The sequence below is a fragment of the Salmo trutta genome, chromosome 15 (assembly GCF_901001165.1).
Source record: "Salmo trutta chromosome 15, fSalTru1.1, whole genome shotgun sequence".
Classification (NCBI taxonomy): domain Eukaryota; kingdom Metazoa; phylum Chordata; class Actinopteri; order Salmoniformes; family Salmonidae; genus Salmo; species Salmo trutta.
Genome location: NC_042971.1, coordinates 18,061,522 through 18,088,925, shown reverse-complemented (window position 1 = coordinate 18,088,925; position 27,404 = coordinate 18,061,522). Strand labels below are relative to the sequence as shown.

Here is a 27,404-nt window from a genome sequence, read left to right as displayed (position 1 = left end):
GGACTCTGGATTAGTGGAAATGCCTTCTCTGGAGTGATTGATCACACTTCATAATCTGGTTTTGGCGGATGCCAGGAGAACGCTACCTGCCCCAATGCACAGTACCAACTGTAAAGTTTGGTGAAGGAGGAATAATGGTCTGGGGCTGTTTTTCATGCTTCTGCCTAGGTCCCTTAGTTCCAGTGAAGGAAAATTTTAACGCTACAGAATACAATGACATTCTAGACGATTCTGTACTTCCAACTTTGTTTGGGGAAGGCCCTTTCCTGTTTCAGCATGACAATGCCCCCATGCACAAAGCGAGAATTTGACTGACCTCAACCCCATCAAACAACTTTGGGATGAATTGGAACGCCAACTGCGAGCCAGGTCTAATTGCCCAATATCAGTGCCCGACCTCACTAATGCTCTTGTGGCTAAATGGAAGCAAGTCCCCGCAGCAATGTTCCAACATCTAGTGGAAAGCCTTCCCAGAAAAGTGGAGGCTGTTATAGCAGCAAAGGGGGAACCAACTCCATATTAATGCCCATGATTTTGGAATGTGATGTTTGACGAGCAGGTGTCCGCGTCCTTTTGGTCATGTAGTGTATGTATGTGTCTGTAATGTGTCACTAAGCTCCTTTTCCTCTCTGCCCACACAGTTCTGCTGGGTGTGTTGACGGTGTGTGCCCAGACAGAGATGAAGAGGGTTGTCGGGGACAATGCCACACTGCCCTGTCACCACCAGTTCTGGGCAGGCGACGCCCCCACGCTGGACATCGAGTGGCTCCTCCTCAAGCCCAGCTCCAAGCAGAGAGTGGTGAGAGTGGCTGACTTGACTGACGACTTGGGGTGCATCTCAATTGACTAAAGTGTCTTCCTCCCCTTGTGTCCTTTCCTCCATAACTAGACATGCGAAAGAACATTCCTGGTTTAGGAATCTATATTGCTGTCACCTACCCTGTGTTTTCAGATCAGTAGGAGAGGAAACAAGGACAGAAAGCAACTCCATACTATTGAGATGTATCATAGAACCAGAGGAAATTATAGCATATATGTGTGTTCCTTTGTACAGGATAGAGAAAGAGAGAAGTAAATGGGAGGAGGGAGCGCAAAGCGCTAGAGCAGTGGGCATTACTACCGCATGACATAAGATGACATAACATATGACTTCATGACATAAGATACAGTATGTCACTATCTCCAGTTCATTGAGGCCAATATTAAGTCTTCTCAATGACTAGGAGGACCCCCAAAGGACTGAATCAAACTCTCATCCACTTCTCTCAACTTTGAAGATCTGCCTCTTTCAGCATGCAGGCTGTCTTGTTTTTGTCATCCTGGTTTCACTGAATCCATCTGCAGTTCTTTTTTATGACCGGGAATTGGCAGGTGGGCATAGTTTTCTTTCCATTTGGCCTCTGGTCAATCTAGCCTCCAAGGTACTGTCAGGCTCGTTAGACCAATACGTCCGCCTACTTTCTCCTTCCACTCTTTCCCTGCGGGTTAATAAAAGTGCTGCTACAGTTTGCGGTTTATCCGCGGAAATAAAATCTCATTCGCCCACTTTACAGGCTTTGCTTGGATATCCATGGTGATATGTAATACCTGCAATGGGGGTTATAAACTTTAAGTGCTGTAGGGGGAAAACATATGCATTTGTTGATTTTTGAATGTCCTTACATGGTCAAATTATGAAATGAAGTCTTGATCCTTGCATTTTTGATTTATAAATGTCCCTACATGGTCAAGTAATGAAGGAACGTCTTGTTTTGTCTTTGGGTCTTAGATAATGCCGTGCTAGACACAGTTTGTTCATGGTATTTCTATTAACTAGGGTACCAGGAGGGGTAAAGGTAAAGCGGTAAAATAGTGGGGGGTATGCCGTACCGGTAAAATGTGAGCCTATCGCAATGAATAAAACATTATTTAACATTACTGCGTGTCAACCGCATGAAAAATGTGCGAATTGACTGGAAACCAGGTGGTATACGCTCCAAATTGCTTTGTGGTTTGAGTAGAACATTTACATTTTGTCATTGTGGAGAGATGATGAGCGGCTCTCGGCTCACCGACAAGGGGGAGATGAGTGGCCGAGACCGAGGCGCTTGGGTAACAGTGGATGCATCAATTCAGGTTACAAGTGTAGGCTTAATGCCTAATGCAGAATATCATTACAATACACGTAGGTGTTTAGTAGCAGGTGTCTCTTTCCATTCATCAAATTGCGGGTGCACATTGCACTGTTGGGGTTTGGATGCTGAAATTATTTTGTGAGTGGACGAAGGTGCGCAAGTAGCATACAGGAGTGCCTTTGTTATGTGATGAAAACATCATGACTGGTTGTGTTTATGCCACATTAAACGGCATAGGCTGTGTGTCCATAAGGCTAGGGGAAGCTTTCCCTAAAGTAAATTGAATTGCCAAGAAATGATATAGCCTAATTAGCTTACTCCTGTCTATACAGAAAGAAATAAAGTCGCTCAAAATAGGCTACTACAACAGAAAGCATGATTTGGCCACGGAGGATCACTGTGGATTGTTTTAAATTGCATAGCCTACTGTCGTTAGGGCCCGCAATTTGGACAGCACGAGCTGCAAATACCAAATAGATGATTGTTGAGTTGTGACTGTCAGTGAAAAGCAGAGACTCAGCCAGGCATAACGCAATATTAAAAAATACAATTGCGGTAAAACATTTTGGAATGCAAATGGCTATTGCTGTAAAGAGATGACAAACATAAAAAAAGTATTTTGATAAATGTATTCATATTATTTCATCCTTCCACAAGATATAGTCCCGACACAAATCTAGGGTTGCTACCCAAGCCGGCTGGTCGTTCGTTCTATTAGTTCGGTTGCCAGACACGCAACCCTGTCGTTCAATTATACTGGTTGGCAATGTTCTTATCCATTGCTTGCTAGCTAGCCAACTACAGCTAACTTATAGTCATGTCAAACAGTGCAGCCTGTTTGTACAAATTACCTCGACTAATCATCTGTACCCCCACACATTGACTCGGTACCGGTACCCCTTGTATATAGTCTCGTTATTGTTATTTTGTGTTATTTAGTATTTTATTTTTAACTTTAATAAAAAAAATGTACCTTTATTTAACCAGGCAAGTCATTTAAGAACAAATTCTTATTTACAATGACGGCCTACCCCAGCCAAACCCGGACGACGCTGGGCCAATTGTGCGCCGCCCTATGGGACTCCCAGTCATGGCCGGATGTGATACAGCCTGGATTCAAACCAGGGACTGTAGTGACGCCTCTTGCACTGAGATGCAGTGCCCTAGACCGCTGCGCCACATGACAAATACATTTCGTGTTAAACCTGCCATTTTAAACAATATACAGTGCATTCGGAAAGTATTCAGGCCCTTGCCTTTTTCCACATTTTGTTATGTTACAGCCTTATTCTTAAACTGATTAAATTGTTTATTTTTTCATCAATGTACTCATAATACCCCATAATGACAAATCAAAAAGAGGTTCTTAGAAATTTTTGCAAGTGTATTATAAATAAAAAACTGATATCACATTTACATAAGTATTCAGACCCTTTACTCAGTACTTTGTTGAAGCATGATTACAGCCTGGAGTCTTCTTGGGTATGACGCTACAAGCTTGGCACACCTGTATTTGGGGAGTTTCTTCCATTCTTCTCTGCAGATCCTCTCAAGCTCTGTCAGGTTGGATTGGGAGCTTCGCTGCACAGGTATTTTCAGGTCTCTCCAGATATGTTTGATCAGGTTCAAGTCCGGGCTCTGGCTGGGCCACTCAAGGACATTCAGAGACTTGTCCTGAAGCCACTACTGCCCTGTCTTGGCTGTGTGCTTAGGGTCATTGTCCTGTCGGAAGATGAACCTTCGCCCCAGTCTGAGGTCCTGAGCGCATGTTTTCATCAAGGATCTCTCTGTACTTTGCTCCATTCATCTTTCCATAGATCCTGACTAGTCTCCCAGTCCCTGGCGCTGAAAAACATCCCCACAGCGTTATGCTGTCACCACCATGCTTAATCGTAGGGATGGTGCAGGGTTTCCTCCAGACGTGACGCTTGGCATTCAGCGACGCTCCCCATCCAACCCGACAGAGCTTGAGAGGATCTGTAGAGAAGAATGGGAGAAACTCCCCAAATACAGGGGTCATAAACAAGACTCGCGTCATAAACAAGACTCGAGACTGTAATCGCTGCGAAATGTGCTTCAACAAAGTACTGAGTAAAGGGTCTGAATACTTATATGAATGTGATATTTCAGTTTTTTTAAAACCTGTTTTTGCTTTGTCATTATGGGGTATTGTGTGTAAGTTTATGATGGGGAAAAAACTATTAAATCCATTTTAGAATAAAACTGTAATGTACATTTTTTGGGAAAAAGTCAAGGGGTCTGAATACTTTCCGAATTCACTGTACCTTTAAAAAAGGTAGGGGCGTGGAACAGAAAACTAGTCAGTGTCTGGTATGACCACCATTTCCAGCGCGACATCTTGATCATGCTGTTTATTGTGGCCTGTGGAATGTTGTCCCACTACTCTTCAATGTCTGTGCAAAGTTTCTGGATATTGGCGGGAACTGGAACACGCTGTCGTAATCATCGCTCCAGAGCAGCCCAAACATGCTTAATGGTTGACATGTCTGGTGAACCTCCTAGAAGAACTGGGACATTTTCAGCTCCCAGGAATTGTGTACAGAGCCTTGCAACATTATTATTATAATTTTTTTTTTCACCTTTTATTTAACCAGGTAGACTAGTTGAGAACCACATGGGGCTGTGCATTATCATGCTGAAACATGACATGATGGCGGCAGATGAATGGCACGACAATGGGCCTCAGGATCTCGTCACGGTATCTCTATGCATTCAAATTGCCATCAATAAAATGCAATTGTGTTCATTGTCGCAAGCTTATGCCTACCCATAACATAACCCCACCGCCACTCTGTTCACAATGTTGACATCAGCAAACCGCTTGCCCACACGGCGCCATACACGTGGTCTGCTGTTATGAGGCCAGTTGGACGCACTGCCAAATTCTCTCAAATGACCCTGGAGCTGGCTTATGGTAGAGAAATTAACATTAAATTATCTGGCAACAGCTCTGGTGGACATTCCCGCAGTCAGCATGCAAATTGCACTCTCCCTCAAAACTTGAGACATCTGAGGCATTGTTGTAACGGCTGTCTTCGTGAAGAGAGGACCAAGGCGCAGCGGGTTGCGTGCTCAACATTATATTTATTGAATGTGAACACCAAAAAACAATACGACGACAGGAAACAGTTTAGCAGGCTATACACATAACAGCAGTGCTAAAGACAACTACCCACAATTAACAAACAAAACACATCCCTATATATAGGACTCTCAATCAAAGGCAACTACAAACACCTGCCTTCAATTGAGAGTCCAACACCCAATACCTAACATAGAAAATACTAAACTAGAAAGAACATAGAAATACAAAAACATAGAACATAACCCAAAACCCGGAAATAATAAATCAAACACCATTCTAAACAAACCACCACACCGAACCACATAAAACAAATACCCTCTGCCACGTCCTGACCAAACTACAATCACAAATAACCCCTATACTGGTCAAGACGTGACAATTGTGTTGTGTGACAAAACTGCACATTTTAGAGTGGCCCTTTATTGTTCCCAGCACAAGGTGCACCTGTATAAGCATCATGCTGTTTAATCAGCTTCTTGATATGCCACACCTGTCAGGTGGATGGATTATCTTGGCAAAGGAGAAATGCTCACTAACAGGGATGTAAACTAATTTGTGCACAAAATTTGAGAGAAATAAGCTTTTTGTGCGTATGGAATATTTCTGTGATCTTTTATTTCAGCTCATGAAACATGGGACCATATATTTTGTTTGTATATGCAATACCAGTCAAACGTTTGGACACACCTACTCATTCAAGGGTTTCCTTTATGTTTACTATATGCTACATTGTAGAATAATAGTGAAGACATCAAAACTATGAAATAACACATATGGAATCATGTAGTAACCAAAAAACACAAAAATATCTTTGAGATTTGAGATTCTTCAAAGTAGCCACCATTTGCCTTGATAGCTTTTGCACACTTCAAGAAAAACCCTTGATTGAGTAGGTGTGTCCAAACTTTTGACTGGTACTGTATCATTTTTGGAGGGGATTTTGGAAATTCTACGGCGACCCCATTTTTATATCAGGCGACCCCACATGGGGTCGCGACCCCTAGTTTGGAAACCGCTGGGCTGCAGAAAAATCGGCATGCGTGCATCTAATGTTTTAGTCAGTCAATGTCAACATTATTATCACATATTTTAGAATGTAATAATAATTTGAATATCATTGCATTGGCAAAGCCTACATTTATTATTATTCTTAAAATGGTAATAGTCTACTTTTTTGACACTTTTTGCATGCTTTTTTGGGGAGGGGTTCTATATCAGGCCCTATATGTAGTTATATAAATTATACCCTAAAGGATGTATTGTCCTAGGCCTATGTTCTTGTATAGATGGAGTTATGGGCCAATTTGCATATATTCACCTTTACTCCTCTAAGTACACATGTGGAACTGCATAAACTTCCTTTTTATTTTTGCTTCAAACCATTTTGAAATGTTGATCCCAATGTCACCGATTGGCCCCATTGTTTATAGAAATAACCTTATAAAGCACAGCATGTGGTATGATAACCACATGATCAGAATAATATGATGACTGTATTTACAATAGGGGTTAAAGTTCTCCGTCACTGTGATGGATTTCCGTCATATGGATTCTAGAGAGGTCGTTTTTGATGTAGGTCCGCAATAATGTTTCTCTCTCAGTTACGCAGTGTGCACTGAACTGACATGCATGTTACTGACACTCCGATGTTCAGATGAAGGGAATGAAATCGTCTACAACACGCATCACCGCAGCACTCAACTCAAACAGCGGTGTGTAGCCTACTGTAGATGCTAGCAAAGTATTTCAAAGCCTGATCTCTCTCCCTCTCTCTGCTTTGATAGACATGAATGAGCCTGCAACTCATCTCTCCAGCGTTGCACTTGATAATTTATTTCCTTATAGAATCAGCCGGGCGAAGGGTTCTGCAGGAGCTGCAGCACCACTGATACATTGAAATACATTTGCAAAGTTATACTGGAGGTGCTGCAGAGCCCATGAAAAATGTAAATTAATTTGCCAAAGTTATAGACTTACTGCTGTCTGTTCAGAAATAAATGAAATAATTCAGAATGGGCTACTACACCATGAGAAAGCATATAATTTAGCCACAGAGGATTAGCTTCTTCTTTAAAAAAAGCCTAGCTGTACAATGTAGCCCAATAACAAGGCATAGCCTACAGTCGGGAACGCGCGGCAAATCTGTCAGTGAACAAACAGCATACAGACAAAACAGGCCTTTGGCAATACTTAAAATACAATCGCTGGGAAAGACTGGTTGGAAAGCAAATGGCTCCTGCTGAAAAGAGGACTTTAATCTGTCTGCTGTAGGCCACCAAAATATTTCATACATTTTCTAAAAGGCCTATTGTTTTACAAAGTAAAACAAGAGAGGCTCTTGGCACGAGCACATCAGCCATTGCCAGCGAGTGAACACCGCATCATTAGGTGAGTCAGTGAAGCTGGAAAGCATTTTTAGGACTATAGTTTCCTCCTCGTATTGTAGCCTACAATATGTGTTTACACACACCGAGGCCTAGACTACTGATGGATTCAAGACGAGGTCATTTTTATTGATCTCAAGATTCTCAGCTTGTCAGTAGCCTGTCATTTTGATCATTTGTGTGGTATTATGGTGACTTCATGACAACTGGGAACTCGGAAAGAAACAAGGTCGAATCATGACGTCAGTGATCTTCAGGTTGGAAAGTTGGAGCTCTAGGAAGAGGCCTGAGCTCCCGACTTGGAATTCTGAGTTGGATGACCATTCAAAACTATTTTTTTCCACAGTTCTCAGTTGTCTTGAAGTCGGAAGTCAGAGATTTCCCAGTTACGAGTTCCCATGTTTTGAACGCGGCATTAAAAAGATTATGCCAAAGTCTCCAGTCATGTAAAATGACGTAGAATTGCATGAAATGCATTTATAAAAGGCCACATTTTTCCCGGACCCTAGGCCACTAAAAATGTTCTCCATGTGTGTAACTTTTGTAAGTTCCTCTACTCTGCTGCTCTATGCAAATGCAATGATATGCATGCAACGCTTTACTTTAAAGGGGATTTTTTTTCTCATGCGTTCCGGTACCTCAGAGCTCCCTAGGTCACCACCCTTTCGTACTGTACTGTACTGTGTGTGTGTGTGTGTGTGTGTGTGTGTGTGTGTGTGTGTGTGTGTGTGTGTGTGGCTCAGTTGCTAGAGCATAGTATGAAAAATCATTACGGTAAGTCGCTCTGGATAAGAGTGTCTGCTGAATGACTGAAGTGTAAAAAAATGTGTGTGCATGTTCATGCTTCTGTTTATGTGACAGTGTATTTGCATATGTGCATGTATCCATGTGCGTGTCACCTACACACACCCACAACGTTTCCCCGGATAACCATGTGTACAGAACAGCTGCACCACAGTTCCAACTCTCCCAGACAAGTCCTGCTATACACAGCCAGCACCTCTTATCTCTCTTTACCTCTTCCCTCCGTCCCACCTTCCCTCCCTTCCTCCCTGCCAGGTGATCACCTACTTTGCGGGCCGGGTGTACGACCCCAACGAGGCGGAGGCGGGCCGACTGTCCTTAGCCGGGGACTACCTCAAGGGGGACGCCTCCCTACTGATCAGTGACCTCACCCTGAGCGACTCGGGTGAGTACAGCTGCAAGGTGAAGAACGGGGGGAAGTACCATTGGATCACGGTCAACCTCATAGTACTGGGTAAGTTCTGGACCCGCTGTGTATTTTTATGATTTTTCACACTTTAAACAAAAACCCCATTAACAGGAACCATCAAAACCAGTCACCACCACACAAGGTAATATAAAGAGCTCCACCACATGATTAGTCACACGAACATAAAATACCCTTAGAGAATTGGGTTTGGTTAGGCTAACCCTGAATTCACCACAACACAGTATCATACTTATGGCACTTGAAAAGGGATGCACTCACACATCTAGTACAGGTGGCAGTGGGCATCTCTAGTCAGAGATTCAAGAGACGTTCACACCACCAATATTTCACTGTTAAAATGTGTAACATGGTTTTAAATGCTTACTGTATGTGATGGATAGCAATTACAGAAGTGATACTGTCCCTTGTCCCTTCATATTGTCCCACTGGTCACACACTGGTTGAATCAAAGTTGGTTCCATGTAATTTCATTGAAATTACGTTGAACCAATGTGGAATAGACGTTAAGTTGACGTCTGTGCCCAGTGAGGTGGTTGACTGGCAATGACCACACGAACACTGTCGGTGAGATGTTTGAATCACTACCTAACGAACCTGTTGGTGTCACTAAAGTATAAGATGGCAGTTACTTGTGACTTACTTGTAAAAGCGAAAACGAACTCCAAAGGGTCGACATTGGACCACTGCCACATGTTGCACCCGATCCAAATCCTTAACTGGCCAATGACAACAAGAGATAAAAGGGTAACTAGCACCAGTGGTGGAAAAAGTACCCAATTGTCATACTTGAATAAAAGTATATAGATTTCTTAATAAAAACTTACTCAAGTAAAAGTGTCACCGAGTAAAATACTACATGAGTAAAAGTCTGAAAGTATTTGGTTCTAAATATACTTAAGTATCAAAAGTAAAAATATTTTAAAATTCCTTATTCAGCAAAGCAGATTGCACCATTTTATTGTTGGAAAAATGTACTGATAGCCAGGGGAAGACTACAACACTGAGACATAATTTTACAAAATATGTATTTGTGTTTAGTAAGTCCACCAGATCAGAGGCAGTAGGGATGACCATGTGTTCTCTTGATAAGTCGTGAATTTGACAATTTTCCTGTCCTGCTAAGTATTGAAAATGTAACGAGTACTTTTGGGTGTCAGGTAAAATGTATGGAGTAAAAAGTAGATTTGTCACACCCTGATCTGTTTCACCTGTCCTTGTGATTGTCTCCACCCCCTCCAGGTGTCGCTTATTTTCCCCAGTGTATTTATCCCTGTGTTTCCTGTCTCTCTGTGCCAGTTCATCTTGTATGTTTCCAAGTCAACCAGTGGTTTCCCTGGTTCTCCTGCTTTTTGCATTCTCCTTTTTGTAGTCCTCCTGGTTTTGACCCTTGCCTGTTTCTGGACTTTGTACCCGCCTGCCTGACCATTCTGCTTGACTTGACCATGAGCCTGTCTGCCACTCTGTACCTCCTGGACTCTGATCTGGTTTTGACCTTTTTGCCTGTGTACGACCGTTCTCTTGCTTACCCCTTCGGATTAATAAACATTTTAAGACTCCAATCATATGCCTCCTGCATTTGGGTCTCGCCTTGTGCCTTGATAAGATTATTTTCTTTAGGAATCTAGTGAAGTAAAAGGTGTCAAAAATATAAATAGTAAAGTAAAATACAGATACTATAAAAAATGACTTAAGTAGTACTTTGAAGTATTTTTACTTAGGTGCTTTACACCACTGAGTAGCACCATTGACACTGTGATACAGCATCTAACTGTGTATAGCTCTAATATAGAGCTCTCTCCAGGCTGTCCTACCCTCGTACGGTCTCCCACATTAAGACGTTTAGGGAGTGTGCCGCATACATTTTCACAAATTGGCCCGCAGCTTTGCAATGGCACTTTCGATGTTTAGGTAGACAAACATTAGCATTTGTCTTGTTCAATGGGAAGACAATGGTCTTGAGGAAAGGGGGGGGGATTGGAGTTGGGTGGCATTGGGAAGTGATTCTGACACATGAACAAGATGAAGGGCCCCCTGCCTCCTGCTCCCCCTCATCCTCAGCCCCCTTAATTTCATCCTGGGTAGAATTCGCTCTGCTCAGCAAAATTAGGAGAAAACAGAGGAAGAGAGGTCCGTGATAGAGAGCAGGAAGTGGATGGGGGGGGCTCTCTATATTATGTGTACGTGTGTTTGATCATGTTTGTTTGTTCATAGGGAAACTGTTTTCAGCTGGCAAGAATACAATGCTTTGATCTCAGTGTGGTTTTCAGCAGCAATGACAGTAGTTAAAAAGTACCAAAAAATACAAAAAAAACACTGGTCGATCCTGGTTGATCTATCTAGTAGGAGATTATGTGACCTCAGACTTGTTAGTGATGCACCGGTCAACTTGGATATTATTACAGATTTCATATTGATAGATTACTTTATGCTGTAAGGACACAGTAATGACAGACAGATAGTCAATGCTTATAGAATGCATTTCATAACATCAATGTGAAACACTTTCTGTTATCAAGGTAACATTCACATTCTGTAATAAAATTACATTTTATTTGTCACATGCTTCATGGACAACAGGTTTAGATTTACAGTGAAATGCTTACTTACGTTTTTTTTCTTCTCTCCAACAATGCAGGGCAAAAGATCAGATTAAAAAAAATGTAATTAAAATAAAATATTGGCACATTGAGATTTGATTAGCTATTTAGCAGTCTTGTTTAGAAGTTGTATTGCTTGGGGGTAGAAGCTGTTCAGGGTCCTGTTGGTTCCAGACTGGTGCATTGGTACCACTTGCCGTGTGGTAGCAGAGAGAGCAGTCTGTGGCTGGAGTTACAGTGATATGAGGAATTATCATAAAGCATGAAGCTGGCAGGGAGATGCATGTAGACCACATCCTCCTCCTCTGTCCAGGACAGCTGCATAAGATGCATACTCCAAACACCGATCAGCATCATATTTTTCATATGCGAACATTACTTTCTGCTCATTCTTAAACAGAATACACCCATCATTGTATCCATGCCACCACAGGAAGTGAATCTGAAGTAGTAGACTTCTCTCACTGATGCTGTGAAGATACCTGTATGACAAAAATAAATATTGTGTATTTATTCATAAGTAAGTGCCTGCTCAAGGGCACATTGACAGTTACCTTCAGTCTCCTCCTTCATCTGGTTCTTTGCGAAGTGAAGTTCAGCCTTGGTGACACTCAACTCGATATGCAGATCATTTAATACATTTTTGACTGTTACTTTTGACTGGTACTATATATATATATACACATATATATATATATATATATATATGTGCAGTCAAAAGTTTAGACACAGCTACTCATTCAAGGGTTTTTCATAATTTTGACTATTTTCTACATTGTATAGTGAAGACATCAAAACTATGAAATAACACATATGGAATCATGTGGTAACCAAAAAATTGTTAAACAAATATATTTTATACTTGAGATTCTTCAAAGTAGCCACCCTTTGCCTTGATGACAGATTTGCACACTCTTGGCATTCTCTCAACCAGCTTCATGAGGTAGTCACATGGAATGCATTTCAATTAAAATATAATTTCTGGAATTTCTTTCCTTTTTATTGCGTTTGAGCCAATCAGTTGTGTTGTGACAGGGGTAGGGGTCCTCAGATCCTCAAAAAGTTCTACAGCTGCACCATCGAGAGCATCCAAGTCTATGACCAAAAGGCTCCTTAACAGCTTCTACCCACCCCCAAGCCATAAGACTACTGAACAGTTGGCCAACCAGACTATTTACATGGACCCCCCCCCCCCCCCCTCGCTGTTTATTATCTATGCATAGTCACTGGACAAATTACCGCGACTAAGTTGTACCCCCGCACATTCACTCGGTACCGGTACCCTCTGTATATAGCCTCGTTATTGCTATGTAATTTTCTTGTGTTACTTTTGGATTTTTATTTTATTTTTTACTTTAGTTTATTTAGTAAATATTTTCTTAACTCAATTTCTTGAACTGCATTGTTGGTTAAGGGCTTGTAAGTAAGCATTTGTATTCGGCGCATGTGACAAATACAATTTGATTTGATTTGATGAGTATCAAGACTGTCACCTGTAACAAAACGAAGGGCACTATGGTAAATGGCATTCAAAGGTTTAAGAGTAGTAGCAGCTGCACTTTGATAAATAATATCTCCATAATCAAGAACAGATAAAAAGGTTGACTGAATAATCTGCTTCCTACTGCTTAGAGAAAGGCACAATCTGTTTCTTAGCTTCTTAACCAGCTCATCTTTATGTTTTTTAAACATCAAATCCATATTAATCCAAATTCCTTTATATGCGGGAACACTTTCGATTGGAGAACCATCTAATGAGTGAACATGTAGTTAATCTGAAACATTCTTACGAGAGTTTGTATTTCTTTTTTCCTGTATAAAGCACACATTTTAAATCAGCAAGGAATTCCTGCATAGCTATAAAATCTGACTGTAGTTTTGACCCAGTCAGATCAACAGTCGGGGGCAATAGCATACAAAATAGTATCATCCGCATATAGATGGTTTACAATTTTTTTACAGATTGACCAATGGTGTTTATATAGATAATGAAGAGAATAGGTCCCAAAATCGACCGCTTTTGTACACCTTTATGTACTTCAAGAAATTCAGACTTAACCCTATCAATCACCATGGCCTGAATTCTGTCACTAAGATAATCATTAAACCGTGAAGCGGCGTCAGCACTTAGGCCTATCGACGACAACTTATTCAATAAAATAGCATGATCAACGTTAAAGCTTTTGACAGGTCCACAAACAAAGCAGCACATTTCATTTTAGTGTCTAAAGCATTGACAAGATAATTAACTAAAGTGATTGCTGTAATAGTGCTATGCCCAGGCCTAAAGCCTTTACATTGAAAATACGTGTCACAGATAAAAAAGAGCAAAGTTGTACATTTACCAATGATTCATGAATCTTAGCTAGACAAAGAAGCCTTGAAATGAGGTGATAATTATTAAGATCACTACTATCCCCGCCCTTATGGATTGGCAGCACAAGAGCTGATGTCCATACTTTTGGAATATTCCTGATAAATGTTACATAAAAAAATTGAGTTATTGAGGCAACAATGATGGGCGCTGCACACTTAGGCTAGACTCTTTAGGCTACTTTTAGATTTGCATTTTATTCCTTTTTAAAACCATGGTATTTTCTTTACATGCGTGCTCCTTGGCACTATTTGTCGATTGCTGCTTTTATCAATTTTCATAATTTGACTACGCGTCTTGCTATAGGTTATCATATTAGAGGTTCTTCGAAATACAAACTTTTGGTACACGTATTTTTCTTAAGACCTGCCTAAACACAACCAATGCATGCAGATCTTCAAAGCTGTTTTACTGTTTTTATGAAAAAATATAAATTTGTATGGCTGTGGACAGGTCGAGGATATCGGCATAGTCGAGGGAAGTAGGGGCGCTGAGGGTGCTGCTGAGTTTAAATATAAACTTAACAAAAAAAGAAACGTCCTCTCACTGTCAACTGCATTTATTTTAAGCAAACTTAACATGTGTAAATATTTGTATGAACATAACAACAACTGAGACATAAACTGAACAAGTTCCACAGACATGTGACTAACAGAAATTGAATAATGTGTCCCTGAACAAAGGGGGGGTCAAAATCAAAAGTAACAGTCAGCATCTGGTGTGGCCACCAGCTGCATTAAGTACTGCAGTGCATCTCTTCCTCATGGACTGCACCAGGTTTGCCATTTCTTGCTGTGAGATGTTACCCCACTCTTCCAACAAGGCACTTGCAAGTTCCCAGACGTTTCTGGGGGGAATGGCCCTAGCCCTCACCCTCCGATCCAACAGGTCCCAGACGTGCTCAATGGGATTGAGATCCTGGCTCTTCGCTGGCCATGGCAGAACACTGACATTCCTGTCTTGCAGGAAATCATGCACAGAGCGGGCAATATGGCTGGTGGCATTGTCATGCTGGAGGGTCATATCAGGATGAGCCTGCAGGAAGGGTACCACATGAGAGGGGAGGATGTCTTCCCTGCAATGACAACAAGCTCAGTCCGATGATGCTGTGACACACCGCCCCAGACCATGACGGACCGTCCACCTCCAAATCGATCCCGCTCCAGAGTATAGGCCTTGGTGTAACGCTCATTCCTTCGATGATAAACGCGAATCCTACCATCACACCTGGTGAAACAAAACAGTGACTCGTCAGTGAAGAGCACCTTTTGCCAGTCCTGTCTGGTCCAGCGATGGTGGATTTGTGCCCATAGGCAACGTTGTTGCCGGTGATGTCTGGTGAGGACCTGCCTTACAACAGGCTTAAAAGCCCTCAGTCCAGCCTCTCTCAGCCTATTGCGGACAGTCTGAGCACTGATGGAGGGATTGTGCGTTCCTGGTGTAACTCGGGCAGTTGTTGTTGCCATACTGTATGATGTTCGGATGTACCGATCCTGTGCAGGTGTTGTTACACGTGGTCTGCCACTACGAGGACAATCAGCTGTCCGTCCTGTCTCCCTGTAGCGCTGTCTTAGGCGTCTCACAGTATGGACATTGCAATTTATTGCCCTGTCCACATCTGCAGTCCTCATGCCTCCTTACAGCATGCCTAAGGCACGTTCACACAAATGAGCAGGGACCCTGGGCATCTTTCTTTTGGTGTTTTTCAGAGTCAGTAGAAAGGTCTCTTTAGTGTCCTAAATGTTCATAACTGTGACCTAAATTGCCTACCGTCTGTAAGCTGCTAGTGTCTTAAAACTTCTTAAGGCTAGGGGGCACTATTTTCACATCCGGATTAAAAGTCTGCCCAAAGTAAACTGCCTGCTACTCAGGCCCAGAAGCTAGGATATGCATATAATTGGTAGATTTGGATAGAAAACACTCTAAGGTTTCTAAAACTGTAACAATTATGTCTGTGAGTATAACAGAACTTATTTGACAGGCAAAACCCCAAGGACAAACCATCCAGGGAAAAAAGGAATTGAGGTCACTGTCTTTTCAATTGGTTTTCTATGGGGAACTAGATTTATGAGGGACCTGGTTGCAGTTCCAATGGCTTCCACTAGATGTCAACAGTCTTTAGAAATTGGTTGATGTTTTTCCTTTAAAAAATGAAGAAGTAGCCCTTTCCTTTCTGAGTGTAGAGCCAAGTGGACTGTTTTGTTTGGGGCGCGTGACCTGAAACCCGCTCCACTTTCATTTTATCCGCTATTGAACACAGTTTATTCCGTCTTAAATTTTTGCGATTATTTACGTTTTTGAAATACCTAAAGTTGGATTAGGATAGTTGTTTGAAATGTTTGGATCAAGTTTACAGGTAACTTATTAGATACTTTGTAGTCATGTTGGGTGAGTTGGAACCGGTGTATTTTCTGAATCAAACGTGCCAAATAAATGGACATTTTGGGGATATAACGACCAGAATTTATCAAACAAAAGGACCATTTGTGATGTTTAATGGACATAATGGAGTGCCAACAGAAGAAGATCTTCAAAGGCAAGGCATGAATTATATCGTTATTTCTGACTTTTGTGTAGCACCTGCCTGGTTGAAATCTGATTTTCATGTGTTGGTATGCTGGGCGCTGTCCTCAGATAATCGCATGGTTTGCTTTCGCCGTAAAGCCTTTTTGAAATCTGACACTGTGGCTGGATTAACAAGAAGTTCATCTTTAAACCAATGTATAACACTTGTATGATTTATGAATTATTATTATGAGTATTTCTGTTTTTGAATTTGGTGCACTGCAATTTCACTGGGTGTTGTCAAATCGATCCCGCTAACGGGATTGGTGCGTGAAGGGATCCATAAGAAGTTAACGACCGTTCCACAGATGCATGTTCATTAATTGTTTATGGTTCATTGAACAAGCATGGGAAACAGTGTTTAAACCCTTTATAATGAAGATCTGTTAAGTTACCGGTGACCTTCATGCAAACAAGCCATTTGCCACAAGGGCCTCCCATCATTCACTTTGAACTGGACTGTGTGTTTACAGGCAGTTGCAACAGCGTGACTTTAGATGATTAGAATGTATTCACCCAAAGCTACAAAATACACCTGAATGGATTTCTGCAAATATGTGAACACCACGAACTTTACAGTCCTATTGATAAAAAAACATGAAAAGGTAGGCTCTCACTCCCTCAGTTATGCACATCAATAACAACAAGATCAACAACTAATGCTAGCCAGAGCAAGATGAGCTAACATCGAACGAACGAAGATAAACCCTCTCAAACCTTTTCAGCTAGTTGGCCGTAAAAATTGCACTGATAAAAAAATGTTGGGCGAGTTGTTTGCCTGCCAATGCATGCTTGTCCCAACCAAGCACCCAAGCTAACTGGTTAAAGTTGGCTAGCTTGCTAGCTAGCTACTTCCAGACACAAATGAGAGCCGATCTCACTCTGACCATTTTACACTCTGTAGCAGAGCTGGTTAGGCTGTTTACATGTTATCTAGAGCATTCTTGACTAACTATTATTTTGTTTGCCTACATTTACTGACACCGGTCGTATTCAACAGGTGTTGCGCGTTCGTAAATTCATCAGTTGTTCTGCGCTCTCACACACTCAGACAAGAGTGCTCTGAAATCGGAGTAGATAGCCAGAGTGAATTTGTGAAAGCAAGAGACATGCTAACTGTATAACAGTCGTTCAAGTTCTTGCTAGCTAACCAAATGACACCTGCATCTCTAGCTGTGCATAGTCACTGAAAAATGATATCGGGGAAAAAGTCAGTCACTCACCCACTCCTCCAATGGCATGACATGACATCCTCCTAGCCAGCTATCTAGCTAATGTTAGGCTGTGTTTTTAGCTTGCTACATAGATAGATACGCTAGCCTATTAGCCACGTTATGATTGACTTGTGATCATTGCCCTTGCTAGTTGGATTGTATTGACATTCCCAGCCTTTTTTTAAATGTATTTTTTATTTAACCTTTATTTAACTAGGCAAGTCAGTTGAGAACAAATTCTTATTTACAATGACAGCCTACCAGGGAACAGTGGGTTATAATTCACCAATACATTTTTTGGTAGTCCAAAAAATACTTCTCTCAGGTTGTAAATCACAGCTGGACTGGTACATTGTTTGCTGCCTCCATATGGGATGCACTGTTTCAGTTTCAATGACTCAATATTCTGGAGAAAAATTTACAAATGTAACTAAGGGCTCCCGAGTGGTGCAGCGGTCTAAGGCACTGCATCTCAGTGCAAGAGGTGTCATTACAGTCCTTGGTTTGAATCCAGGCTGCATCAATAAGAATAAATAAGAACTCAAGATATGTTTGGCTTTCTGTTGGTCAATATGACATGATTATGTATTTCAAAGCCAACAGTATGTTCTTCGCCTGTGTTCTCTCTCTTCAGCTCCTCCACCTCTTTCTCACTCTGTCAGTCTGTTCTCACTGCTTGTCCGTCTGGTCCCCATGGCTAAGACAACATTCAGTTAGTATATAGTCACAGCTTTATTGGTTTACTAATAACATGATTTACTACACTAAATTGATAACATAAAAATATAACTATACTACCTATATTCCATATCTTCAGCTCGTCCACCTGGCTCTTATAGCATGTGAGTTCAGTCTTAGTGATGCTCAACTCTTCTCTCTGCTCCACGATGGTTCCCAGGTTGTGCACCATGTCTCTCAGGTGTTTCAGCTAAGTCCAGATGTCAGGTTGGGTGGTGATCTGTGGGTCAGTCAAGGGTGAAGTTTGGGTCTCGTCGTAAACTTTAACCCCCTACTCTCTCCCTGAGCCCATGATGACCCAGAATATGGACCTGTTATTTATCTAATTCAAAGTGTGTGTTTGTGTGTGTGTCTCTCTCTCTCTCTCTCTGTCCCCAGTGAAGCCCTCTAAGCCACGATGTTGGATGGAGGGCCGGCTGTTGGAGGGTAGTGATGTTAAGATGAGCTGTAAGTCTGCAGACGGCTCTGACCCCATCAACTACAAATGGGAGAGGGTGCTGGACAAGGGCAAGTATGTAGGGAAGCTGCCCCCACTTGCCCTCATAGGTAAGCCCTCTAGTCCACTGCAGGCTCTCTCTGTGTGTGGATGTATTCTGTGTGTGTCACGGTTCCTTAAGGCAGGAGGAAAGGGCAGAGTCAAATGCAGGAGACGTAGTCCAGTAGTGTCGTAGAACGATATATTTATTGCACCGAAAAACCACTCTGCGTCACAAAAGGGCATAGGGTGCGCCCAGAGACCACACGGGAACACAGTAAACCCCGAGAAAACAAAAATACGCACGGGGCGCAGCCTGGCAAATACAATATTCCTCTAGCGAGAATCCGCTGGGGAAAAATGTGCAAAAAGCACAGAACGTTCACAGACCTGCCCGCTGACGAACAAACAATCCCGCACAAAGACGAACCCAAAGAAACAAACTAAATACCTCCCCACTAATGACAGACAAGAGACAGGTGCGGGCTAGATCAGACAAAAACCAAAGAACACAGGTACATAGATCGGTGGCAGCTAGTAGACCGGCGACGCCGAGCGTCGCCCGACCGAGGAGGGGCGCCATCCTCGGTGGATACTGTGACAGTGTGTGGATGCTGTGTGCATGGGTGCAACCATAAGTCTTCAAGACATAATGACAAGTCTGTCATAAGTCAGATTAGTCTTTAGTCATAAACTGACTCAAATGTCAACTTGATACTTGTTCTAAGCATTTTCCTGCACTTTTGTGCCATATCCTCTTTTTTCAGATCCCCTTTTGGGACAGAACATACCTATGTAATTAAAGTATGTGTCAGAATGCCAGACCAATTTCAAATCAGATCTACCACCTCCAGTATCCTTATTTGTGTCCAGTCAAGTGTTGGGAGAGACACTACTCCCATGCAGACTCGACCAAGTTCTTATTCAATAACAATCCCTTATCTACATGTACCTGTTCTGGGAAATTGGCCACAGTCACATCTATTACAGCAAAGGTCTGAGTTGTCCAATCCCAAATCAAACACCAGCCGCTACGCCTTATGTTTTTGTGTACTGTAGATCTTCTAGGATTGGATAGTTTAGGTAATATGGCGAAAACTCCCCCTAGTCTATCAGATGGTAATGTACAGCTATAATGCAATGCCGCAGATTCTTATCGAATCCTATTAGGGGCCGCTAGCCCCTAATAGTTTGGGATTGGGCCAATGATCTTTGGTCCAAAAAGCAGTAGTCTATATCAGGAACAGAGAACTGTACTATTCATCACACATCCACTGAAACATTATGAAAGTGACCTTGCAGGAACATGCAGTAGAGACACGAATTTGGATGGTCACTCTGAATTGGTTTACATTCTTAGCTATCACAATTCGGCGGTTGTTCAAACACTGTCCAAATAACCATCCCCTGCAATGGTGTTTCTGGATGTGATAGTTGAGAAAAGCTTTAAATTGCATCACAATCACTGTACCTTGTCCTGTTGTTTTTTCTTGTGTAAGATTTGAAGAACTCAGAGATAGTGACACTGAGGAACCTGACCAAGGAGAGTACTGGGGTGTATAAATGTACCGCCAGCAACGATGTGGGAGAGGAGAGTTGCACCGTAGAGGTCAAGATACACTGTGAGTAGCCCAGGCTATATCCAACACAGACACACACACTGCCTCATATTATAACCCCATAGATGTTACCAAAAATGATCTGTAGGACTTCAAAACAGTAATAGCTATCACTTTCTCCCAACCCGTGAATCATAATTATCTTTGTGTGCATTTCAGATGTGCGGGGCATGGGTGTGGTGGCAGGTGCCGTGGTGGGTGTGTCCTTCGGCGTCCTCCTCATCATCCTCATCATCTGGCTGGTGTTCCGCAAGAAGGAGAAGAAGAAATACGAGGAGGAGGAGACGCCTAACGAGATCAGGTACACACACAGACGCAAACACATTTAGGTTGGTGTGGTTCATTTCAAGATAATCAAATATACCGTAAATTCCGGACTATAAGCCGCAACTTTTTTCCCACGCTTTGAACACCGCGGCTTAAACAATGACGCGGCTAATATATGGATTTTACCCGCTTTCAAAAAAAAATTCTCCAAAAAAACACATTCTGTGACGTGCTCAGTTTTTTGGCGGCATGAAGCTTTCATTAGACCAATGAAATTGCCGAACGGGTTAAGGTCAAACAACTTTTTTGTTTACTGTTTAGATTAAATCGAGCGCTCTCAAACTTCCCATCATTCTGATTACGGTAGTCATTTTGTCACCCTCATCATGGCAAAGACACGGAGAAATGCATATGATGCAGCTTTCAAGTTGAAGGCGATTGATCTGGCTGTTGGAAAAGGAAATAGAGCTGCTGCACGGGAGCTTGGTCTTAATGAGTCGATGATAAGACGTTGGAAACAGCAGCGTGAGGAATTGACACAGTGCAAAAAGACTACTAAAGCTTACTGCTAATTTTTTATTTTTTGTTACAAGCCGTGTTTCGTTATATCCTGTGTAAAGTTAATTTGTTTCAATGTACCGGTAGACATGTGCGGCTTATTTATGTTCAAAATAAATATATTTTTTAAATTCAGTGGCTGCGGCTTAAATTCAGCTGCGCTAATAGTCCGGAAATTACGGTACATAACAAAATCAACCAGAATTAACAAAAAGTAAATACATAAACAGATAGGGTGGGGAAAAACCCTCACCTAGTTGGTACAAAAAAGGACTTCACTCTATCCACCAACACAGGTTTACACCACCACTTAAACCCGACTGCTTAGCATCCTCTCTCCAACCTATGTATACCATCCCCTTTCCTCCCTATCCCGCCGGTACTGTAGCTCCACTACAGCCGGACCATCCCTCACCTCTTAAAGCAGATTCCAGCATCCTAAATGATGTCTGATAATGCTGCTGGCAGTGCTTGTTACAACAGCAGCTATTTTTGGCCGATAGCGTAGCATCCACGCTGTTGCCTATTTGCAAGTGTCAGGCTGAATTATGCAGGCACAGGGGGATGGCTGTGCATCAATAATGGAGTGGCACGGCGAGGGGAAGAGTCACAGAGCAGACAGTCGCTTCGGTCCTGTTTACATATGGAACATTAGTGGCGACACACCCACTCGTACACTCACTCACACTCACACACACACACGGTCTGAGGTCAGACTACTGTTTAGAAAAGGTGAGGGGTTGCAAATGACGTAGTGATGATCAATCGCATGTTGTTGATGTGCTGTCGTAACTTGATCTAACTAGGGTTCATTGTAAGAAGTGGATACCAGTTATTCAGCCATTCAGAGTACCATGTATTTGGCCAGTTACTTCAAATAATTATATGAAGACGTAAAAGTTCATAATGCATTATGCATTGCATTTAAACCATTATAAATGTGCTTTAATGCACTCATTGTGCATTATGTAGAAGGTTTTTATTTTCATTAATATTACCAATTATTCCTTCGATGTTCTGAGCCACACCTGTCTTTGTCTCTGTCTCAGGGAGGATGCTGAGGCTCCCAAGGCCAAACTGGTAAAGCCCAACTCTCTCTCCTCGTCCCACTCTGGCAGCTCCCGCTCAGGCACCTCCTCCACCCAATCCATGGTTCACACCAGCGCCCCCCGGGGGCCCCACGCCCGCCTGCCCGCCGTGACCACCCTCAAGGAGAACGGCCAGCCCCCCAGCTTCCTCCAACAGCCCCCCGCCTACACACAAGTCGTTCCCAAAACCCCAGAGCCCCGCACGGCTCCGGCCAAGCCCAGCCCTCCCCCCAAACTGAGCCCCAGGAACCTGGCCCGCATGGGGGCAACGCCGGTCATGATCCCTGCCCAGACCAAGTCCTTCCAGACTGTGTAGAGGGAAGGGAGGGACAAAGGAGTAGACTTAGACAGACAGAAACAAGAAGCACCCGTACACAGCAGACAGCAACCCCCAGCCCGCCCCCAGAGACCCTGTGAAAACCAGCTATACCATAAAGTAAAACTCCCCCTTACTCATAGTCACCATCTAAAAGTATAATTCAGAGAATTCTTATGAAGGGAAGATTTTCATAAGAAGAGCTTTCGCCCCCCTCTCCTGTACAAGCAATACAGAGCGAAATCTCATGTTCATATTCCCTTCCCGTGACGACAGAACTTTCGTTGTATTTTTGTCTGATTTTACTAATGCGGGCAGTGATGTGTATCATACTCTGAGGTGGCAGGAACAGGGGAGGACCCTAAGTAGATTTTAGGTATTTTTAAACCGAATTGACAGTCGTGAAAGTGGGAGGGTTATGGACGGAGGGAATTAGAGCAAACAGAGGACTAGAAAAGAACAAACAAAGGAGAAACACGGGCTGCATAGCTCCCCAGAGAACAGGCCAGGGTGTCTGGGTGTCTCACACCACCTGCTTCCGACCAGATCAAACCAGACGGCAGACAAAACAAAAAATCAAAAACAGACAGGAAAAGTAAACAGCTCTCCAAACACCTGCTTTCCCAGGCTTGCCTAGGCACCACACCTGCCAAACTCTCACTCCGAGCCACACCGAGCAATCAACATCTCTGAGGCTGCTTCGGTGGCATCGCACACCTCCATGTATCCCTGGACTCCCACCAAGGCCAGCAGGCATGGTGATTGGCTCAGAGAGGAGGGAGGGAAGCACCAATCGATCGCCAAACCAATGAGAGTGAATGAAAGTCTTCTGCTGATGCAAGAGGGTTGTTTTCCTGTAATTGTACAAAGATGATATAGCTTAAGTAAAAGTAAGTAAGAGACTCCACATAGACACGTCACCTGTCTGTCACCCTATATACCTGCACATGGGTCACTCGCAGCAACATGGACATATCTGTATTGATTTCCCCTGCTTCCATGTTTTCTGTGTATCCAGCACTATGCACTTAACAAGTCTGGACATATGTAACGTTATCTTCCCATGTTCATGGACAGTGTCATATAAACCCATAGGAATATATGACATAGAATCCCGTATGGTCAACATAGGGGATTATTCATGGCTGTGATATGTATTGCTGTGGAGAATAGTTTATTTCATTTATCTCAGATTCCTCAGAATGTTTAAGGATTATTAATAAATGGATGCACATAAGCCCTATCGATAAAGTGCCACTGTTGATGTTTGATGAAAATGTTTTTTTGTTTGTGTTGTGTAAATAGCATGTCCGTTAATCCGGTTGAATGAACAAACTAATGAATGTGTTGATATATCTTGCAGTATATAAAGTCATTGGATCAATCCTTCTTATTTTTCAATGAAGAGCAGAGATTTGCAGTAATAAGTTGAATCCCCTGCAGTTGAACTGTTTATGTAGCTGAAAACATGATAAATAGGTTCTGTATTATTGGAAAATGAACAAAGGGCCATTACACATCATAATATATGTGTTGGTTCGGCACCTTGTAATTATAGAAGAACGGCAATTATGATCCTGAAGAGTGCCTTTTTTAATTGAATACATTACAGAAAAGTTATTCACAAAACATTAAGGAATACAGCTTCACTGTTTTGAATGGTTAACCCTACGGTATGGTACATCTGAGATTGATTCTATTCAAGCAGATGAGGAATGAAAAGGACAATTGCTTTGAGTGATTTTGTTTAGCCATGTAGTCATACTAGTTTCAGAAACTCAAATCATTCTATCAAAGTCTCTTCATGGTGGCCAAACACAGAATTTCAACTCAAACTCAATAAAATGTCCCGGCTGAAAGTTGGATTATGCCCTATCCTTCTCTCTGACTTAATTGTCAACATTTGCCTGAGCTTTCCTCAGATACAAAGGCATCACTTTTGCATAGCGATATTCTTGTCTGCCAGCACGTTGGTCCTTCAGCATTATGACTGCTTCCTCCCGGAGAGACACCCCTTATTTTGGCTCCCTCGCGATACAGTCCATGTGATGGATGAGATGTCAGGAGGTATTTGAAGTGAATGATGCTGTGGCGCCCTCCAGGATAAACCAGCACACTCATCTTAGATCACCCAGAAGGGAGCGGGCTCTACTCATCCCACAGTGCAGAGGGCATAAGCGTGCACTCACACTCTGGCCTCTGAAAGGGTTGGAACCAGGACGGGTACTCAGGAGTCTATACTCCTTGAAAAACATTACAAGTTAACCTGGTTTTGGTTCATGCCTGGTTGAAATCCACCAGATTCACCTTTAGTAATGTTTTTCTTTGATAATGTCACTCCAGTAGTGAAGGTGAAATTATCTCCTGAATCGTGGGCAGTTCCAAGAGCGAAAAGAAATCAGCAACTTTGTCTCGGTGAGTCTCTTGAGTACTTCTAGCTTGCCCACTGCTGTTTGAAAAGCTCCTTTAAACCAGGACACGGATGAGTGGCAAGATGAGAGGATGACACCTGAGTGAGAGCTCCTTATTAGTGATTACCCACCACAACCCTCTTATAATTTCCCATAATACTGCTGAAAGCCAATATAGAGAGGCCTAGTGGCTGATTGAATGCAGCTTTTATGGCCGTTTGATGGTGTGTGATACGTACCGGGAATGATTTTCCAGTTATCCGGGTTGCTCTGTGAATTTCCCTGGTTCGATAGCTACCTTTCGCTGCCCATCTGATTCAGCCGTGGCGGACTGCTCTGCGTCCTGAATCATTAAGATTTCTACCCTTTTTCATTGGAATGTCTTTCTTGGCAGACAGGAGGAATGGAAAGACCGTCTGCTCCAAACCATGCTGGGAATTGGAATAACGTGAACCACAGGCATTACATTGCCTTTTCACCATGTGCCGACTCCAAAAGGACATTACCCTAGTTTAGCTAGTACAAAACGTGCATCTTGATGTCATTCATTAGTGTCTGTCTACTCTGAAGACCTCCACTATGGGTTGAGTGATGGGACCTCTCTGTTAGAAACCATGCATACAGTGTAACGTTAAAGGGAGAAAGAACCCATCCAAAGCTGAAAAACGATGGATATGCATGACATTGATACTTAACTAGAGAAAGAACAGTAATTTTGCTTCAATAAATATATAAATGATCATCTTAAAACAAATACTATGACTGTAAATAAGGAAGGTTTTATAATTTTTTTATTCATTTTGAGTTTCTTTGTTTGGGTTAAGTATTCAATCTGAAGTACTTTGCACTTTCTTAAACTGTCCTCTCTGTTTGTGTTTTGCTTGCATTAAGTCCTTTTAACACACCGACACTGTTAGAAGGACAATATGTTTTCTCTCACTCTATTTTCTTTGATTGACAATGCCATGCAGTTACTTTGAGTTGTGGTAAACCAAAAAGGCCATATATATATATACCTCCCTCTCGAGTGAAAATGGTATATTTCTACAATATCTGAATAAGTACTGTTTTGGTTTGTAATAAAGCATTTGATGAAGAGCCACTTGGTTTGATTGTTCTCTACTTCAGATATGCAGACACACATATCGGTTTCCTGAACACATTAAGCCATTTCAATGGAGATTTTCTACTGTCCATGCGTTTTAGTCTAGGACTTAATTGGTGTCTGGGAAACTGGGCGTAAAGTATAGAAATACACATACTAGTGCCTGGAGTTGATCTAGCCTAGCGGTTAAGGCCCCTGCCTCAGACACATGCATGATCCCCCTGCCTGTGTGGGATTGAATCCAGGCCTTTTTGCCTCTGAATCTCCCTTCTATTCAAGCCTGTCACTGTCTCCCCCCCCCCAAAAACCCTAAAAATACATATTTAAAAAAAGTTTACATAGACAAGTTCCCCTTGACATCTCAGATCATTCTACAATTTGACCCCTGGGGTTTCTCAGACACAGACCATACCCCTGGGGTTTCTAAGACACAGACAATATCCACAGATCCAATCAGAATACAGACCATTCCATCTCAACATTTGATGGGGCAGTGAAGGGCATATTAAATGGCTGGCCATAAAGTTGCTGTGTGAAACACCAGATGGGGTCTGCGTGCTGTTGTGCCCTTGAGCGCGGCTCTTCAACGGAGTGGGCTCGCAAACAATGTCCATCTGTACAATGTCCCTCCAGATTAGGGTGTCTACTAGCAAAGTCATAAATAACCATTATAATCATGGAAACTGCTGGACAGTGAGACAGCTGACCTTCTAATTGATCGAATGAGGATAGTCAATTTGCTGTGACTCTGCAGCAACACACAAGAACAACAACCAACCAACCAACACTGTCCTCAAGATTCCCCATCTGTTTGTTTCATTGGCAATGACACTAGACAACTGCCAAAATATTGGAAACACCAACATAAAGTGTCTTAATAGGGTGTTGGGCCACCACGAGCCGCCAGAACAGCTTCAATGCGCCTTGGCGTAGATTCTACAAGTGTTTGTTACTCAATTGCAGGGATGCGATACCATTCTTCCATTGGAAATTCCATAATTTGGTATTTTGTTGATAGTGGTGGAAAACGCTGTCTCAGCATTCCAGAATCACCCATAACTGTTCAATTGGGTTGAATTCTGGTGACTGAGACACACACACACACTTTAAATCCCCTACATTCCTTTGAGACATCTCTTCCAAAGTTACTGAGATCTCTTTTTCTAGCCATGGTAGCCAAAATAATGGGCAACTCTGCATTTTTATACATGACCCTAAGCATAAAGGGATGTTAATTCC

At 42.4% G+C, this 27,404-nt stretch overlaps 1 protein-coding gene across 2 annotated transcripts in view; it reads left to right on the top strand.

Moving 5' to 3' along the window:
- Nucleotides 1–26,162, top strand: part of LOC115148586 (CXADR-like membrane protein) — a 134,199-nt gene extending 108,037 nt beyond the window's left edge. Inside the window, exons 2-7 of one of the 2 annotated variants that reach the window (XM_029690608.1) lie at nucleotides 642–799; nucleotides 8,664–8,793; nucleotides 18,705–18,872; nucleotides 20,301–20,423; nucleotides 20,580–20,721; nucleotides 22,295–26,162. In XM_029690608.1, the coding sequence (XP_029546468.1) occupies nucleotides 642–799; nucleotides 8,664–8,793; nucleotides 18,705–18,872; nucleotides 20,301–20,423; nucleotides 20,580–20,721; nucleotides 22,295–22,649 (1,076 nt within the window). In that variant the 3' untranslated portion in view covers nucleotides 22,650–26,162. Of the gene's footprint in view, nucleotides 1–641; nucleotides 800–8,663; nucleotides 8,863–18,704; nucleotides 18,873–20,300; nucleotides 20,424–20,579; nucleotides 20,722–22,294 lie in introns of both variants that reach the window. The other variant, XM_029690607.1, reaches the window with a different exon arrangement.
- Nucleotides 26,163–27,404: the final 1,242 nt, after the last annotated feature.